At 40.5% G+C, this 18,081-nt stretch overlaps 1 protein-coding gene across 3 annotated transcripts in view; it reads right to left on the bottom strand.

Annotated features, from left to right (window-relative positions):
• The window catches only part of col9a1c (collagen, type IX, alpha 1c), a 36,836-nt gene extending 19,021 nt beyond the window's left edge, over positions 1-17,815 (bottom strand). For 2 of the 3 annotated variants that reach the window (XM_030412408.1, XM_030412410.1), the window contains exons 1-9: positions 17,659-17,815; positions 13,064-13,152; positions 11,451-11,522; positions 9,341-9,470; positions 5,934-6,330; positions 5,469-5,549; positions 3,397-3,414; positions 2,413-2,502; positions 2,233-2,268 (exon numbers count right to left, since the gene is read on the bottom strand). In XM_030412408.1, coding sequence (XP_030268268.1) covers positions 2,233-2,268; positions 2,413-2,502; positions 3,397-3,414; positions 5,469-5,549; positions 5,934-6,330; positions 9,341-9,470; positions 11,451-11,522; positions 13,064-13,152; positions 17,659-17,678 — 933 coding nt within the window. In that variant the 5' untranslated portion in view covers positions 17,679-17,815. The remainder of the gene's footprint in view (positions 1-2,232; positions 2,269-2,412; positions 2,503-3,396; positions 3,415-5,468; positions 5,550-5,933; positions 6,331-9,340; positions 9,471-11,450; positions 11,523-13,063; positions 13,153-17,658) is intronic. The other variant, XM_030412409.1, reaches the window with a different exon arrangement.
• Between the last annotated feature and the right edge of the window lie 266 nt (positions 17,816-18,081).

Below are 18,081 nucleotides of genomic sequence, written 5' to 3'. Positions count from 1 at the left end.
CGTTCTGATTGGCGGTGTGCTGGCGAATCAGCGCGGTGTGTGGGAGGGACGGAATACTGTGTGCGCTTTGTTTTTCTATGCACTCCGTTCCGTCATTCCCCGTTTTCATGTTTTGCAGTAGTGGCACCAGACTAGTTGTTACGTCCGTTCAGGACGAATTAATTCTTGTTCGTCGGATAATGCCTCGCTGCATGTTTAGTATGCAGCTGTTTTTTATCGGAAATAGTTAAGTTTCGGTTTGATCGAAAGTAAAGAGAGTTGCGTGCATAAGGTTCTCGTTTACAACTCACAACACAAGCGCCACCCGCTTATTGCATCTCGCGCAAGCGCAGAACGTACACGCTACTGTGGCGTAGGCAGCACGTCGAAGCGGTGTGTTCAATGCAACTTTTCTGCCGAACGGGTCAGACAAGAGGCAACGGAGTGGTCGGAGAGTGGTCGGATAAGGCAGTTGGACGTCTGGGCGGTGTGTGGGGGCCTTAAGGCAACTGTTAGTAAAACAAATCGAAAGCGGATGTCCAGCCAACTACAATTCTTCTCCTTCATAGACATTTATCCACAGGAATTAAAGACTACCCTTTTTGGCTCACCGCTGCATCATTGTTTTCCACAGTGTTTTGAGATGGTTTTCATTTGCATCCTACACAAAATGAAATAGGGTGAATGTTTAGTGGGTTTTCACTGTAAGCTGCCAATATGACCGGACCCCTGGTGAACAGAGGAAAATTTTATAAATGGTTCTGAGTTTACTGTCTGCAAACAAAAGACAGTTTATAACTGCCTAAACCTGCCTCACATTACGCTGGTTGCATCTGATGTTTGAAATCTGAAATTGTGCAATGTTGGCTTGTTAAAGTACTTTTATATATTTTGCAATGTGTTTTCGATTTTTGTTGTTGACCGAACCCAACCTGAAACCTGATACCCAACACCTGCCAGGTTCAAATTGAACAACGATTTATCGTTTTGTTCTGTTGCACAAAGCTCTTAGGTTAGGGTTTGGGTATGGCCCTCCAAAATCTGTATGTCCCTGTGATCCTGGGAGTGCTCGTTGTAGGGTCTCCCAAGACATATTGGTCCCGGTGGAGAGGCAGTCTAAGCGTGATTCGAAGACCTTGCATAAACAGCCATAAAAAGGATGGACGACCTTGCGCGAATTAAGTAAACCAAGGTCCATCTACAAAAATTCAGGTGGGGGAGGCGTTCTGGTAAACTCAGGAGAAGGACTTTTGGATAACCTCAAGAAACAACTTACGAGCAGCCGACGACTCAGGAAGGAAAAACAGGTGGCCACCAGGGAGGACTACTTCTGATCTGCTGGGGATATTGTTGGCTGGTGGAAAGACCGCTTTGAGGAGCTCCTCGGGGAACTTTGGGGGTGTACTGCAGCTTAGCCTTAGAGATAAAGCGTGGTGCTCACACATCTGCAGGTAGCTCAGAGTAAAGCTGCTGTTCCTTTGCATCGAAAGGAGCCAGCTGTGTCAATTTGGGATTCGGATTAGGATGTCTTTTGAGCGCTTCCCTTTGGAGGTCCTCCGGGCATGTCCCACTGAGAGTAGACCCGAGGATAGACCCATAACTTGCTGGAGGAAATAGATATCTCATGACTTCGAAACACCGCAGGATCCCCCTTGCAAACCCAACCCAAAGTGGGAGTAAATGGATGGATGGATGAATGAATGGATGGTAATAAATATATAACAAAAATAGTAATATATAGTATCCTCCTCCTATTCCTCCTCTGTGACCATTCCTGTCATCTGTTGCCAATAAATGTACCATCCCCAGTGGGAATTGGGAAAGTGACAGACTTTAGCCACCGGCTTTTGCATTAGTCTGGCAGCTAACATACAGTAATAAGAGGCCTCTGTAGAATATTACTGTGGTTTAAAAAGATATAAAATATGTGTTGATTTGTAAAGATTATCTTGGTTATCAAATGTCTTTATATGCCCATGAATGCTACAGACCTTATCTTTTTAATTTCACCCTTCAAAAATCACTGGAATATCAGATTACATTTTTCTGGGTTGGCATAAAAAAGCAGCGTTATCTCTCATGTAATGGGAGGTCATATTGTCTTGGTAAACTGATTTGAAATTCTGTTAATGTTTGAATACAGAGGTAAAGTGAATGATGTCCCCCCCATGGCATTACAAACAAAAGCACACAATGAATGAAATTAGATCAACAACCTGCTCAGTAATATATCATTCAGCATTTCATACTTACAGGAAGACCTGGACTGCCAGTAGAACCTGGAAGACCCTGGACCAATTAAAACACACATTTAAAGAAAGCAGAAACATAAAGGCAGTAGCACTTGGTATTTGTTAATAGACATAATCCAGACAATAAAGGACTGTAGATATTTGTAGAAAGAATTGCTGTTATCAAGGAGGAAATACTTACATCTCTTCCATCTCTGCCGTTTTCCCCTGGGGGCCCTCTGGGGCCCTCTGGGCCAGGAGCTCCTGGGGGGCCTTGGACTGATTTGTCAGGCTGAGAGTGGAAACAACAAGTCAGCAATTGACAGTTAAATTACTTTAAATAACAATAATAAATACTATGAAAAAAAACTTCAATTAAAACTTAAACCTTCAACAACTGGACTCTAGAATGGTAAAATGTTTTACATCATATCAAATTTAATATATTGTGCTTTTGCTTGCGTAAAGCCTGAAACACACCAGGCCAACTGTTGGTCATCTGAAGCGTTTGAGGAGACTCAGACGACTTCAGGAACAAGTCTGTTCAGTGTGATCAGCTGCGTAAGAAGCTTTTGGAACTGCTTGGACAGCGTCTGCTCCATTTCAACTTGCGACGTCTGAGAACGTTGGCCGTTCGGCCATCTGAGCCATTGGAAACTCTGATTGGTTGTGCGCTAGCTGTATGACCATTCTGATTGGCAGTGTGCTAGCGAATCAGCGCGGTGTGTGGGAGGGGCAGAATACTGTCTGCGGCACTGAACTCTATGGTGTACACTTTGTTTTTCTATGCACTCCGTTCCATAATTTCCTCTTTTCATGTTTTGGATTACTGGCACGAGACTAGCGCCACCTGATGTTAAGGAGGAAACGGAGTGGTCAGAAATAGGCAGTTGGCCATCGGTTTGATTCTGGTCTGTGTGTGGGGGGCCTTAAGGTTTTTACAGCCTGCAGAGAAGTTTCTGATGACGGTCATTTCAGTTATAATACTATAAATCTCTGTGCTTGAGTACAGTATTTCAAAAGTGAATTGGCAAAGAAATGAAAAAATGTCTTTCTACACAACAAAAACAAACAAATAAAGTCACCACCACAAATTAGATTTAGAACAAAGCAATGAGGCAATTAAGCAACCAAAGCACTGAAGTAGATTATTGGCAAAAAGGAAGTAGAGTAGATAAATAAATACCTCAGCATTGGCATACATCTGAAGAAGCAAGAGAAATAAGATAAAGGGAGAGTTAGTGAAAGTAGTTACACCACCCTCACCAAAAGTGTCAGCAGAAGCAAACCTGCATATAACTATAGTAGAGAGTATATCATGCCGTCATTTGAATATACAGCCCGTAGTACAGTACCAACAATCCCCATGTAGAGAACCACCTCACAGCTGGATGCAGAAATGTTAGCCTGAAATCTATTAGAGTGCACCAGGCCAGGAAATATGTGTCTCTACAGTGAGTAGGAATATTTGCATCTTGATACAAGTGATTGGAGTAAAACATATGAACAGTAGCAACATACAGAACGATATGTGAGACAGCATTATATCATAGGCTGCCAGTATTCCTTTGAGGCAGAAATGTCATTAAATTTCCTAAAGCAACACTGAAAAATGACAGTAACCTTTCACAGTGTTACACAATGTGCATGTGTTTCCATTTGAAGATAAATTGCTCCCAACTATCCTGTAAATCCTATTTCATGTTTTTAATGGTGGATGATCTCAAACATCCTGAATAATGGTTATATGATTGCATTATTGGTTAAGTGAAGGCTAAAAAATACAGTGTGTTGGTAATATAAAACTAAATCAAGTAAATCTGTGTTTGGTCAACCATAGTTGTTATCCATTTCAAGCACTTGTCAAGTTGCTTTCAGCAAAATACTTTCAGTCATAATGACAATTTGTCGGTTATTACAAATGTAATAGCTGGAGGGAATTAAATAAAATAAAAAAAAAAAACTGGAGTTCCCGGTGAGTCCTTAGCTGGACAAAAACACACACGCATACTCCCACGCACATGGTCAATGATTCCATTTCTAGCTAGCTAAAAACACAACTTCGGGATGCTATTTCTGACTTTAATGTAAAAAAAATTAAAATTAAAATCTACCCAGATAAAGAACAGAAACCCTGTGAAAAATGTGAGAAAGGTTAAGTTACTCGTGAAGCCTATTGCTTATGCTGTTAGCTTAAATAGTTCATGCTATGGAAAACTATCTTGGTTAGCTAGTTGAGCTATCTGACCCTTGACATTTGAGGGTAGTAATAATCTCCTATAGTATAGAGCTTTATCATGGGATAAATCAATCTAAAAAAAAAAAAAAAACTATTTTCATGTTTTTTTTGTCTTAAAGTAGCCGACAGATATGTTTGGGGTTGCTAGCTTGTCACACTCCTCTGCAACAAGGGTTGGGAAGACCATCTTTAACTGTCTAAAAAAACAGATGGCAGGTGTTAAACTGAAATCAGCTGGAAGTAACAGCAGGTTGGGTGCTTGTATGAGGAAAGTTACTTCAGGCAAAGCCGACATTCATATCCTGTCAAATCAAACTGAAAAAACAAAAGTAAAAAAACAAAAAAACAAAACGAAACCAAAAGTCTATCATTCTACATTATATGTACCCATCACTGAGACTTATTCATCTTATCCAAACTTTCGTGTGGGCAAAGTCAGTGGAATAACTTTTCAGTTTATATGTAACCATGCAAAACCACGTTGTTGATTGTGGGCTACATGTGGAACCTGTTTTCTAATGCTGACACGAGTGACACACGCTGAATTCTGTTCTGGACTGAAATGAAACGCTTACCATAAATTATCTGGCACTATGCACACTCTGCATGTTGGTCTCTCTGATCGCACACTTTTAATTTAATCAAACTTCCTTTGTGTTATTTTACTGTTTGCCAGTTAGCTAACAAGCGTTTGTGCTTTGGCTCCATGCATTGAGGTTTTACATAGCCAGTGACACAATGTCTGCCCGGCCCTTAACAGCTCTGCCTCCAAGAAATGTCTGTAGAACTGCAACTCCAATCAGCTGCTTCCGTTATTTAAATAAAAACTTTCATCGAACTTGCAAATTGTTCTGGATTAACAGCAAACCCCTGGATGTACTGAAAGAAACTGCAACTCTTCTGCAACTCTACCTCAGCATGTTTGCCCTGTTTTCCTCCAGCATGCTGGAAGCCATCCACCTGAATAAAACCACAAACCACAGCAGATGCTGAGCAGATCCGAGTCCTTGTTACTGTACCTCGGTGGCAGGCAGCTCGTTGCAGCTCTCTCTCTGGGCTCTCTTTGGGTCACAGTGTATCAACATCCACTGGAGTTCAAACTGAAAGGAGATGTTTAATGTAAATACAAATATCTTACTGTGCATTCATTTTCAGATGTGACATTGGCAAAGGATCCCAGAATGCGCTGTCATGGCGCAGTTGTTTCTTTGTAGTTCTGAATCAATCAATCCTCTATGGGTGGTTGAGCTTGATTTTACACCAATGCTATTTTCTGCAGGGATTATGTTTTTTCCTTTTTTCCACTGGAACCCAGCTGAGCGGCTCTGCTGTGACAGCAGCACTTTAGAATTACAGCCGAGCTCAGCACACATATAAACCTCAACTTGTTTGTTCGCAGAGAGCACCATTTCACTGATAGTGCTGGTAGTGGAGAGTCAGGAAACGTGATTAAATACAGCAGGCAATTCTCCATCCTCACTTACCACTACGGAGGCGTTGGGATCAGCATCCAGCCTGCCAATAAGAGTGTCTCCCTCTGTGTTGATGGGGCCTTTGCCCTTGATGGGTTTCTGATCCACAGGCTGGCAGTCCACGTACAGAGTGACCTGGTCGCGCTCCACACCAATCATCACTTTGTGCCACCTGGTGTTGAAGAGCACAGAAAGACCAGGGAACGTAACGGTCTGCAGGTTGCCATCAGCGCCCATCAGGAAGTACTCCAGAGCCTGCTGGTCGCCATTCAGCCTCAGTCCGGCTTGTTTGTTGCCGTCTTCGTCGACTATTTGCCAGACATTCCACACCTTGCTCACTGTGTTTTTGATCATGCGGAAGGTCACCATGAACGAGTACTCATCAGGGAAGCCACGAGGGAAGTTCAGCCTGAGAAGGATATTGAACACATCGTATGTAATCACTGCCGCCAAGTTGCCATACTAAAATGTTGGCAGTTCACATCGGAAAACATTTACATTTGTAAGTGTCATAAGCTACATATCATGTTGACATTTCAACAATAGGTATCATATCTAGTGCATTCGTATACAATATGACTTTCATGTTGGTGAGCAAGGCTGCCAACCAGTGACCACAGTTCGAGATGGTTAGGGTTAGTGAGCCAGACAGCACCAGGGTTTTTTTAAAGAGACCTCAGGAAAATTTCCAGCTGTGTTTGGGGTGAAAAGAAAAAACGCAATTTCTTGTTGAAAGTCAGGAAATCTCAAGCTGTGTTTGTGGCAACAAAACCAGGTGTTTCTAATGAGACCTTGTGACTTCTCCAACCGTGTATTTGACGACTAAACTAGCAGGTATAAGCCAAAACGTGATCTTCTCCTAACCCTAACCGATTCAGCATTGAAATAACATAAAACTGACTAATTCAATGTTGATGAAACCATTTTTTCGCGGACAAAGTAATATGTTGAAGTTTTAATAACATTGGGCACGTTCTCCAAATTCCCTACATCCCTCTGACTCTATCATGGAAGTCATAGCGACAGGCAACTAAAGGAGTAAAGATATGGATTTCTCTGGGTTTGAACACGATTGAAATCATTCGAGGTAATGCCAGTACAAAACAAAATGAGGGTGTAGTTGTTTTTATAATGCAGAATTGTTACATATTATAGCTTTAAGAACAGGGGTTCTAATCAGCTGTCTTATCAGGGTAGAATGTTCCAGCTCGTCAGACTTCATTGTATCTGTTTAATGACACCAAAAGGAAAAGCTTAAAGACAACTGTCTACTTGCCAGGTTATATCCACAAAATGTGTTTAATGTCAGAGTTAATTAATGATAACAAATGAATATAACTCAGAAAAACAATCATCAAATCAAGCACAAGACATGGATAAAAATAACAACACCTCGCCATCACTGTCTTTGAAGGTCAAATTAAAACTAATTTAAGCTACATCCCTAACAGACACAAGGTTTTAAGGCATGCTATCACAAATGAGATGCTTGAAAAAAAGCATAAATCACTGCTTCAATTATAACATGCAGTCCTGGTTAGCATCCACAGTCTGGTGCTCTCTGTGTTTTTAACAAGCCAGATTCTCAGTAGGTGGTGCATTAATAGATGGGCGCTGCAGCTGAACTTTTACCATCTTGTAAACGATCAAGGTGAGGCAATAAAAAAAGCGTTTCCTGTAAGCCAGTTAAACAAATGAAGACCACGCTCTAGTGTTGCCCGAGGTGAAACTGTCTAAAGTATGTGCTGCTTTTGCCCTGCAGAAAAAAGGGAGGGAGTGCAGCTTAACGCTGCCAAGGACAGACTTCAAAGCACAGCCTGTGCCACTGGACCTGTGGAGGAAATAAACATGTATTTACATTCAGTGTGACAGGCTCGAGCGGTGTAGAAGCAGGGTGCCAGCGAGTTATATAACAGCTTCTGAGGAAAGCTGGCCTGCAGGAACAGATTAGCCAAAACAGACTGGAGCGGGCACACTGGGAAACACCGGGAGATGTATTTGGTTATGTAAAGTGGTGAAGCCATTAACCTGCGCACTCTGTACTGAAGCTTTGTTCAAATTATGTCTTAAACAGCATGCCTTTCGCTGGTGTTAAATAAAGTGAAAAATGACTCTGTTTTAATACTGCAGTTGCAGAGCTGGGCTGTGTTAAAGCCTGAAGCTGCCCCAGGATCACACAACTCATTCAAGGGCCATGAAACCCCTGTGTGTCATTTGGTTTTTGGTAGTTAGATTAATTGAAACAGGAGGGGGTGGTATACTGTTGCTCAGAATACTCTTTGATACAGCTATCTTTGGCTGTAGCATTGTTAGCAAGTAAGTAGCTCAGTTTGCAGCTAAGTGGCCCTTTTAGATGATGCGATTCTGCCTGGATTGCGAGTCCGGATCTCGTGGTAGTCGCCATTGGCAATGTGGTTCAGCTGCCTCACAGTTAAAGTGGAAAAAAGTAAGGAGGTGATTTACAGCAACCCAATGTTATGTCTTCAAATTGCTTTTTTCCCCAACACAATACAAAAAGTAGTTCAGTTCACGATGTTAGATAAGAAAAGATAAAAGCAGCAGATGTAAGTACATCTGGCAAAATGTAACTACTAGATATTTGCCCTTTTTTGCATGATAAATGGCTTAAAGGGACAATCCAACAATTTTGTATATAAAGCTCAGGGAACTTACCATGAGGAATACTGCTCAGCCTGTGAAAACAGTTGTAGGATGTCTTGCAGAGACATTTTCAAAATGGAAAAAGTAACCCTGATGATGTTAATGCGGTGTCATCGAGGCGATCTAAGCTAACTTTTTTTTTTTTTAATTTAAAGCTTTTTTTGCACCTGGAGGCTTGGAATTTTTGAAAATGTAGATCTTTTTCAGGCAGAGAGTGTAACACAAACATAATTAGTTGCATTATGGGAAATGAGATCTGGGGCTCTGTGGAAGTTCTGTGTTGTCGTTTGATTCAATGATTTATTGTCTCAAACAACATATCTTCTGTGGAGTGGGGTCTCTCAACAGGGGCCCACATCTTATTATAGCCCCAGGCCTGTTGCTACAACTTACCTTTAATTACAAAGCTAAAATCTTAACAGGAAAGCCAGTGCTGTCTCTTTTCAGTCCGAACCTCTAAAGCAGTACACACAACAGACAACAGAGCATTAAAAGGCGGGGTGAAATATGTTTCTTAACTCTACTTTTAGAAGTTCACACTCACTCATACGCAAAATGCCTCTACTCTGCCTTTCTGTCTGAGAGATACCAAATAGGTTCAGACACGTTTTTCTGTACCAAATTATATACTGCTCGCCCTGTGCAGTAACATCTGTGCCGGACCTGTAATAATGCAACACCTGCATAAGGAGACCACTGATGCCTGTTTGTGAGTGTTTTTATCTGTTTTTCTTTTAAACCCTCTTTACTGTACTTACATGGTTGGAATTTGGAAGTTGGCCTCCCTGTCGAGACGGTAGGCCACCTGATGGGGAGTGGAACCATCCACCTTCCTCACACCTTTCAGAGCGATTACATCCAGCTGGAACTGGGTGATCAGATCGAAACCTGGGAGAGATAATGTACGGTAATGTATACTATAATGGTGATGTTTGACAATGATCAATATCATCTACTAAATAGCGTGTTGCAGGGCTGATAGCGGTATAACACAATAACAAAATCCTGCTACATTCGCAGGAACAAACATTACTTATGTTTTTATCTTCAAGAATAATTCTTCTTCAGGCTATGGAAGATGATTTCATGTATGTTATTTTCTGGTACTCATGATAAAGTTACTTTGAACACACAACATAGAGTAAGGGACCTTATGAAAATGTCACAAAAATCTAAATTTACCACGTGAATTGAATATTTACACGTGAACTACAATTTAAACATGTGAATATAAAATAATGCCACATGTGAGATGGGCTTCCTCAGAAATGCAGAAGAAACATTTTTCGGTAAGTGACAGTTTCCACAATGAAATTTACAAGGCAACAAGGTTAATCTGCGAATTTAAGTTTAAGCTCCTTTGTGCCAATTAGGAGAAACAAACTATTACATTACTATTACATTTTGACATGTGAATAACGTTAATATACAATTTGCCTTTTTTCATGTACAGTTTCCACATGTGATAACAACCCTTACAAAAACAAATAAATGTTTCACATGTGAAGTGAAAATATTTCAGGCAGGGAGTCAAAACGTTCACATACAGAGTTTTGATTTCACATGCTTGAGCTTGTTTAATTGAGATGATTGAGTTTTACATTTATTTCAAAAATAATTATCCCTCAAAGAGTGGTAAATATAGTTGTTCTTGTTATTTAGGAAGAAGGCTCACAGCGAAATGGTAATATCAGAATCTTAACATGCTCACAAGCACAATGCTAACATGCAGACACTGTAGCAGGTATACTGTTGATTCACTTAATTAAGCATTTACAAATTAGTAAGAACCAAAAAGTACGGAGTTGATGGGAAGGTCATTAGTCCTTTGTAGGTATGAAGGTATTTAGCAGAGCCTGACCAATATGCAAAGTTTGGTACTGTTGCCAATACCAATATTAGAAGTAATATAAAATACTGATATATTGGCCAATATGTAAACATTACTGTATGTCTAGTGATCCTCAAATGGGGTTGTCAAACACTTGTGGGAAAGCTATGTAATAGGGGCAGGACATTTTAAAGAATAACAATAAACTTACTTTCCAAAATTACATCAGTGCACTGAAACAGTAAACTTCACTGGAAATAAGATGCTCATAAATCATCCCAAGCATCTGTTTCTGCATTGGGTTTTTGAAAAACCAAAAAGTTTATGTATCAGCTAAGCCATATCTTCAAAAGGCCAATATCAGCCAATAGTATCTGCCTAGTTATATGTTGGTAGGGCTCCAAAGTATTGGACGAATGGGAGGTTTGACAACAAGACCAGATGAAGCTATATCTTGAATTTGTACACAATTTCATGGTAATCCGCCCAGTAGTCGTTTTTCCAACCAAGTGGTAGACCAACCAACATAGCATTGGGTATACATCATTTTGTCACAACAATAGTATGATTATGTCATAGTTATAGGAAATACAATTATAATACTATAATAATATGAAATGCTTGTGTTGACATTGCAAAATGAGGTGACACAATAAGAAATAGTGAATCCATTGTGAAAAAAAACAACTTTTCTATTTAACAAGCGTTTTTAAACCACAGGGCAGAATGTGAGCAGATGTGTGAAGGAAGTGAACTGGGCAGCGGCAAGCAATTACAATCAAGTCGCTGAGTTTGAATTGTTCCAACTAAAATTCTGTATAGCTCAAGTGGAACTTTTTATTTGCCTCATTTGAAATCTAAAGGTGTCTCGAGGCTCACTTGAAGCCCACCCTCTTCAACTAATAAAACTTACCACCTTTGTTTGGAAAGTCTGTTTTCTCTTGTAGGGATTTTCGGGGCTAGGCTTGCAGTTTTAGAACAGCTCCATCTGCTGCTTTCTGCTTCTGTTCGAATATAACCCAATGGGAGGTCATTACCTGGAAGGTCATCTTGTCCGCTTCTCATAGGTGGGCAGACGGTATCGCCATCCAATCGGTTGAGATCTAGTTCTGAGGGGACAAAAAAAATAATAATCCTGATATGCCTGTTCTTTGCTGAATTTGACAAAAGCAATATACTTGCAGTCGGTTTAATTCAGTCGGCGTATTCCAGGAGACAGATACTGGGGATACTGGGTCTTTAATGTCAGAGTGGATTAGCATCACAATGCGCTGTGGTGCATTTTCAATGTGAGATTTTCTTACAACTACACTTACAGTGTTTCACATAATCACACACTGCAAAGCATGAACACAGACCAATCAACACTGTCTGAGATTTATAATGCGCAGACACCCCTTGTGATCAAAATATGTCACAAGAGATGGAAACATAATGTTGATAAATAAGGGGCACTTGCAGCGCGCGACTATGGCCAGAGCCATATGTCATCAGAAACATTTTACTGCAGAAGGTCAATATAGCAGGTGAGGCTCTTTCCTTTATATTTATATGTGTCATTTATCAAGATGGAAGTCTCCTTTGGTGGAAACCGCAACCTGCAAATCATCTCACTGCCATTTGATTTCAGCCTTTATCATTACTGCCTCTTAGTTTCTTTGGAAAAATCTATACTTTTATCTTTTGTTTGAGTTTTGTTTTTGTTAATCTACAAAATAAATGCCTGGCCTGGTGTTTGATCCTAATTAATACACTGACGTTGATATAAATTGTGTGTGAATTTATAAAATGTTCATTATTCAATTTCAGCACAAAAGATGTTGCATTTTGTTGGGTCCTGGACATACTTCAAAAAAATTGTCACGGTGGAAAATCAATTCCTGGGATGTGTCAGAAGAGGGCGCTATGCCTAAGTCGCTACACTGCTGTTCTGAAGTGGAAAAGCCCTTAAAAAACTCCATGAAACAAGGACGATGACAGCCAGAGGGCCTCCCCAGTCAATAACCTGAGTCAGCTCATTTACAGTGAACAGCGTGAACGCAACACATCTGGAAGCCGTTCCCTGATCCCACTTAACTGCTGAGAAATGAGATAAAGTGGTGAGACGGTATTTATAATCCCGTATTTACTACCACTAAACACTTATCTGACTGTGCATGTGGGCCTCAAGTTGTTAAAGTTACTGCCTGCCGCAGCATTATGCTCAGAAAGCCAGTCATTAGTGCAATGAGCGGGAGATGAACCACAATTAAGATGTCACATGCAGTTGCACGTGCGCACCGTTAACAATGAGTGAATTTGACAAAGCGGTACACCTACTGTATCTGGCACTTGCTGTGTGTGCAGGTTAGCTTTATTGTGTCCCAAAACAACAGCATAGAATGGGTTGTTGTGATTATCGAAGGGAACATTTAATCAGATTTTATCCCACAACACAGAGCAGCACAGTGTGTCTGCTATGTCTGGCCCCTGCTTTGTGGGTTCTGATAAAGAGAATGACCTGGCAACAGTCAACATGCACGTGTTACACATTAACCTGAGGCCTCTTTGACTGTGTTTACAAGACAAACAGCATCACAGTAATGGTTGAATTCATGCAATATATGGTACACTGGCTCTGTGATGTGTCAACGACGGGTGGATGACCTACGTCCAAGTGCTGGGGCGAGGAGGAGGAGGGACAGCAGAGCCATGCAGGCAGGGGAGTATGCCGACATCGATAGATGCCGAGGTTGCTTTCTGTTGAGGAATGATGGAGAAAATCAGCATTCAGTCATGCATGTAATTCTCTTTGACAGTTTCTTTGAGTCTGGATCAATATAACACCACAGGGATGACATGAAGCACTTTGCTGGTGTCCTTGGTGCTCATCCTTAAGACATTAATAGAAAGAAAAATTTTACACAGCCCCTTCAAATTCACCCAGTGAAGATAAAAACACACATTACTGTAAGTGGAATATGATAGTAAATGATAAGTGAGAAAGTCAAAACATCACATGAAGGTGAAACAAGTGTTAAAAAATACAAGCAAATGCAAATACAAATTAAGCTACAAATTGTCTATTTCTCAACCTAACCCTTACAAACAATACATTAAGTGTTATATGTTTTAGGTATACAGACCTTTTACCTATGGACAGAACCAGGCTTGCTTTTTTCTTATTGGTTCCAGTTTTAAGGTAAGCCAACTCCCTATCTGTGGCCATTTTCAGATTTTTTCAGACTAGAACGAAGAGTCTGGTCAGTCTTAATTATACTCTTAGATTAGGCTGAAGCATTTTGACAAAATGATATTTGATATTTATCATAGGGGCGACTTTCTCCAACTAGATTTTCAGCTCCTATGGTATACAAACACAAACCACTTGGATAATGCTGATTATTAGCCGTCTCGTCTAAAACAAGCTCACCCAACTATTTTTACTAATTCCAGTTAAACTCTTAAAGCTGTGTTAGCAATAGTAGGCAATAGTTGCCCTAAAACTTGGCCGTCTGACTTTGCTCTCATCAACATTCTCAGCATCAAATGGCAGACAGACACAGTTGGTAGCTAGCTGGTAAGTAGTGGAGCATTTAGCAGCTAAAGAGCCAAATTTTCCCCTCAGCAGTCGGTGGTGACCAAAAACAGAGCTGTTAGGAACATAAATATTAGACTGACATTCATAAAGAGAATCCAATCCCCAAAGAAAGCTAAACTGTAACTTGTAAATACATTTGAAGGAACACTTCCAATTCAAGGTCCATTTAGCATTTTCTGAAGCTCTCAAACTCCTCAGAATTAATATATTTGTAAAAACAGAAAAAGATTAGCAGGCTATCTGTAAACCAGTTTGATTGAAACAAGGTTCTCTGATGTCATCCTCATTGCCATCCTCTTGACTGCTAACCTATTCTCTGTTATGTCACTCGGCAAGTCAAAATGTTGTTCTTTGGCTCCACCCATTTAGACCCAATTTAACCAATCAGATAACTTCTCTTTTCTTGAGCTGTCAAGTCAGAGACAGTTTTTGGATTGGAATTTTCTCCAAATCTCCAATCCGTCTTCAGAATAGCTTTCTTGCTGAAGACATAATTCACTACAAGCCTTCTGAATCAATTATATTAACATTTGCCGAATACATGAATAAACATGGATTTTATTATGCAGAGTCTGCATTATGAATACGAAGGTGTGTTGCTGCTTCATTCACGAAGCCTAGCATCTGTACAAGTGCTTTGAAATACTAAAGAAGGTGGATGATTAATGACAGCAGTGGCTATGCAGCGTTCCCACAATGATCTTACGTAGCAGTACAAATGGCTGAGCTGTGGTACACTTTGTCCTCACTCTCACTAGCATTAGCACACTCTCCTCCTGGACCTTCTTATACGTGTGACTGAGGTGGTGACAGCACTCCACAGCAATCCCAAATGCATCGTCAACATGACTGATAGTGATAGTGAAGACTCTTTTCTACAGGCTGAGGTTGTCGCTCGTCAGTCTGAGAAATGAATGGGTTGGTGGTGGAGTCACTGAGGGCTTAACCCGTCGCCAGTGTGTGTGAACTCTCTAGTAAATGCGTGTGTTTGCTCGATGACTGTGTGCGTGTGTGCTTGAGAGTGCACTCTCAGAGAAATTACTAATGGCTAAGTCAGGAATGTCTGTTCAGAGGAGGAGTTGTGCCCTGACAGTATGCCCTTCACGTTAAAGGAGCACCCTCAGAGCCCCCGTGGGAATGACTGTCTGCCTTCCACGCAGATCCACCTACAATCTGGAGTGGTGCAGCGGTAGGTCACTGATGAAATAAGACTCAAAGGAAACTTTTGCTGCTGAAGCCTTCAAATTTACAAACCTATAGTTATTTAGTAACAGTCCGACATTTTGGGAGATAGACGAGAAGATTGACAGCACTCTTATCTGTCCATTACAAATGAAACAACATCAAGAAGACCATTAGCTTAGCTTATTTAAGCAGAGGTTAAAACATCCACAATTTAAGCCACAAACCGTTTATTCACCTTTTTATTGTGTGGATAATACAAGCAGGATATAAAATGTAAGTGTTTCAGGGCAGGAGAAAGGCAGATTTTTACCTAGTTTCTGCTTCTAACCTAAGCTAACAATTTTTGGGGATATTTTCAGATATTAGTAATCTTGAATTTTGCTAAAGCAAGTTTGACAATTTCACAACAATAAAGGACTTATTTGACTTATTCTAAAGGTCCTATGTGAAAGAAAAGTGGATTTTTGAGTCTCATTTCCAGCTCTTCATCTTATATTGCCGTTGTTTCTATAAGATTCGCATTAACATTGCTCCTGGACCAACAGTGCAATTGATCAAAAAGTAGCCCTCAAAATGAATTTGTCAGCTGGCCCTGAAAGTTCATTTTCAGAGCCAGCTGTTGTGGCTTACTGAAGATTGAATAACACACACTTTAAGCTAGTACACTGGGGTTTGTGTCCTGTGTTGTCATATTTTTGACGTATCATTTTTACACAAAGTAAATGTCTTACTTTCTGTTGTTTTTTTTCTGTTTTTTGTTGCAGCTTGATCAATTTATTGTTTAAATATGAGCAGCATACTTTTTTAGCTGTTTCCCTGGTTTTGACTGAAATAGATCATTTAAGAACATTAAACACATGTAAGAAAGCATAATTTCTCTCATGAGTGTAATTATGAGGTCTTTTCTCAGAGTCGCAAAACATGACATTATAAAAATGTCATCAATCAGTTGTAGTTATGGTCCTGGAGCAATTTTAGATCATGATGAGAGCTTGACTGCTGTGTACAGTGGCTGAATTTAGATATCTTTAGAAAGACTGACCAACTTGGTCAAAGTCTATCTTTGTGAAACCAAAGATTTAAAGTACAGATACAAAAGTATCAATCTTCTTTTCGAACTCTCTGCAAGAAAGCTAAGAAGCACTTTCCCCAATGTGTCAAACTGTTTTTTTTAAGACAGGTGCAAATCAACACCAATGTAAAAAAATCAAATTCTACCAAGTGTGATGTTGTATATAGTGTTCTTTAAAGGATCTCCTCACATGTTTGTAGAATAAACTTCTTACTGCTCACTGTATTTGGACAAACTTGTGGCTTGGTGTTAAACACTGCAGGGATTCCAAAGACAGAATCAACATATGCCTTGCTTTTTCCTTTTTGGTACAAAATCAGTATAGCCCTTTTCACATTTAGGCTAATACAGCGACAACTGCTGCAAAATTGCTTTTTGCAAAGTGAGCAAATAAATCATCTGGAGAAAGTTTTTACTGTAAAGATCTAAAGATTGGGGGATTTAGGGACTTGATAGCTGTCTTCATATGGGCTTTTGGCTGCAGGCACTGCTTTTAACTTTTTATTTGCCATCATACCAACATGAAATGATGTCAAACATGTGCCCAGATCAAATTTACTGGAAACATAAATGTGTGTAATGTGCATCCTGCCAAATAAAAGGTGCTGTTTTACAGTTGTGGTTGGTATTTTGCGCTGCCACACTTCAAAAGGTCAAGAAAACACTCGCAGAGAAAATCCCCAAACATATTCCTGTAAATGTCCCATCAGTCAATTCAATTAGGTAATGACATGCCATCTACTTTCACTCCTGACATTCATCAAGCTTTGATAGGACTTTCCCTTCGCTGCCACCCATGTAGCGATGTCCCTTAGGTGCTCCCAGAATGCTGAGAGTGAGCCAACACCACTGGCACTATTTCTGCTCTCTCATTTGTCTTAATTACCCCAGAATGGATTGCTGTTGAGCATGAAGCGGTTGGCAGCACAACTCAGTCATGTTAAAGTTGATTGTTGCGGGAAATGTGAGGACAAAGACTTTGAGCGGGAGACTTGTGAAAATGTCTTCACAGATATGCTGTAAGCGTTAATAAAATGTTAATTCATTCATCTTGGCTTTGTCCCAGCAAATTAAACGGAAACACTGACAGGCGAAAGAACGGAAACTTGGTGTTTATCACTTGAGAGCTTTTTTTTCCCCCCTCTTACTTTGGCAAAATGTCACGCAGTAGAGGTTTATAGGCTGCGTGTGTGGGCCAGATTAAAAAGGCAAATGGCCATCTTCTTTAATCTATGCAAAGCTACAGATCTTATTGCAACCACAAAGTCACAGTGAGTGCTACACAGAGGGAAAAGGTAGATTAAATGTAGATTATAAGTAAACTCCCAGTCTGAAATTGGTCACAAAAAAGCTCAAAGACAAAGGTTGCTGATGAAGTCCTGACAGAAGTCCAACGTGAGATATTTACCTCGAGCCGGGGAAGGCCATGTTTCACTCCCCTCTGTTGACGGGAGATGAGACGAGCTCAGCGATGAGGTACAGTGGTGAGGTACTGGAGCAGAAGGAGCCACAGATATGAAATTCCCCCCTGAAGTCAGTCCTACCTGCGCATGTTGAGGACTGGCGAAGAGAAGCGGCGCAGAGGATGCTCAAGCATTTTCTGAGGACACATAAAAGTTTGTTCAATGCGTTCCCATTGGCCAGGAGTTCCTCAGGAGGTGGTGACTACTTTTTTTTTATTACCGACACTTAAGACGATGCAGAAGCCCATGGGCCTCATGTGAAACCCATCCCCTCTGCTTTTTCTCTTTACGGTGCCTCCTAATGACACGTATGCCTGTATGTAATTCTCTTAATAATTATCGTCAGGATAGAGAAGACGCAGTGATGA

The sequence above is a fragment of the Sparus aurata genome, chromosome 3 (genome assembly GCF_900880675.1).
Source record: "Sparus aurata chromosome 3, fSpaAur1.1, whole genome shotgun sequence".
Taxonomy (NCBI): Eukaryota; Metazoa; Chordata; class Actinopteri; order Spariformes; family Sparidae; genus Sparus; species Sparus aurata.
Note: the sequence above shows the minus strand (reverse complement) of the source record. Positions and strands in the feature narration are given on the sequence as shown.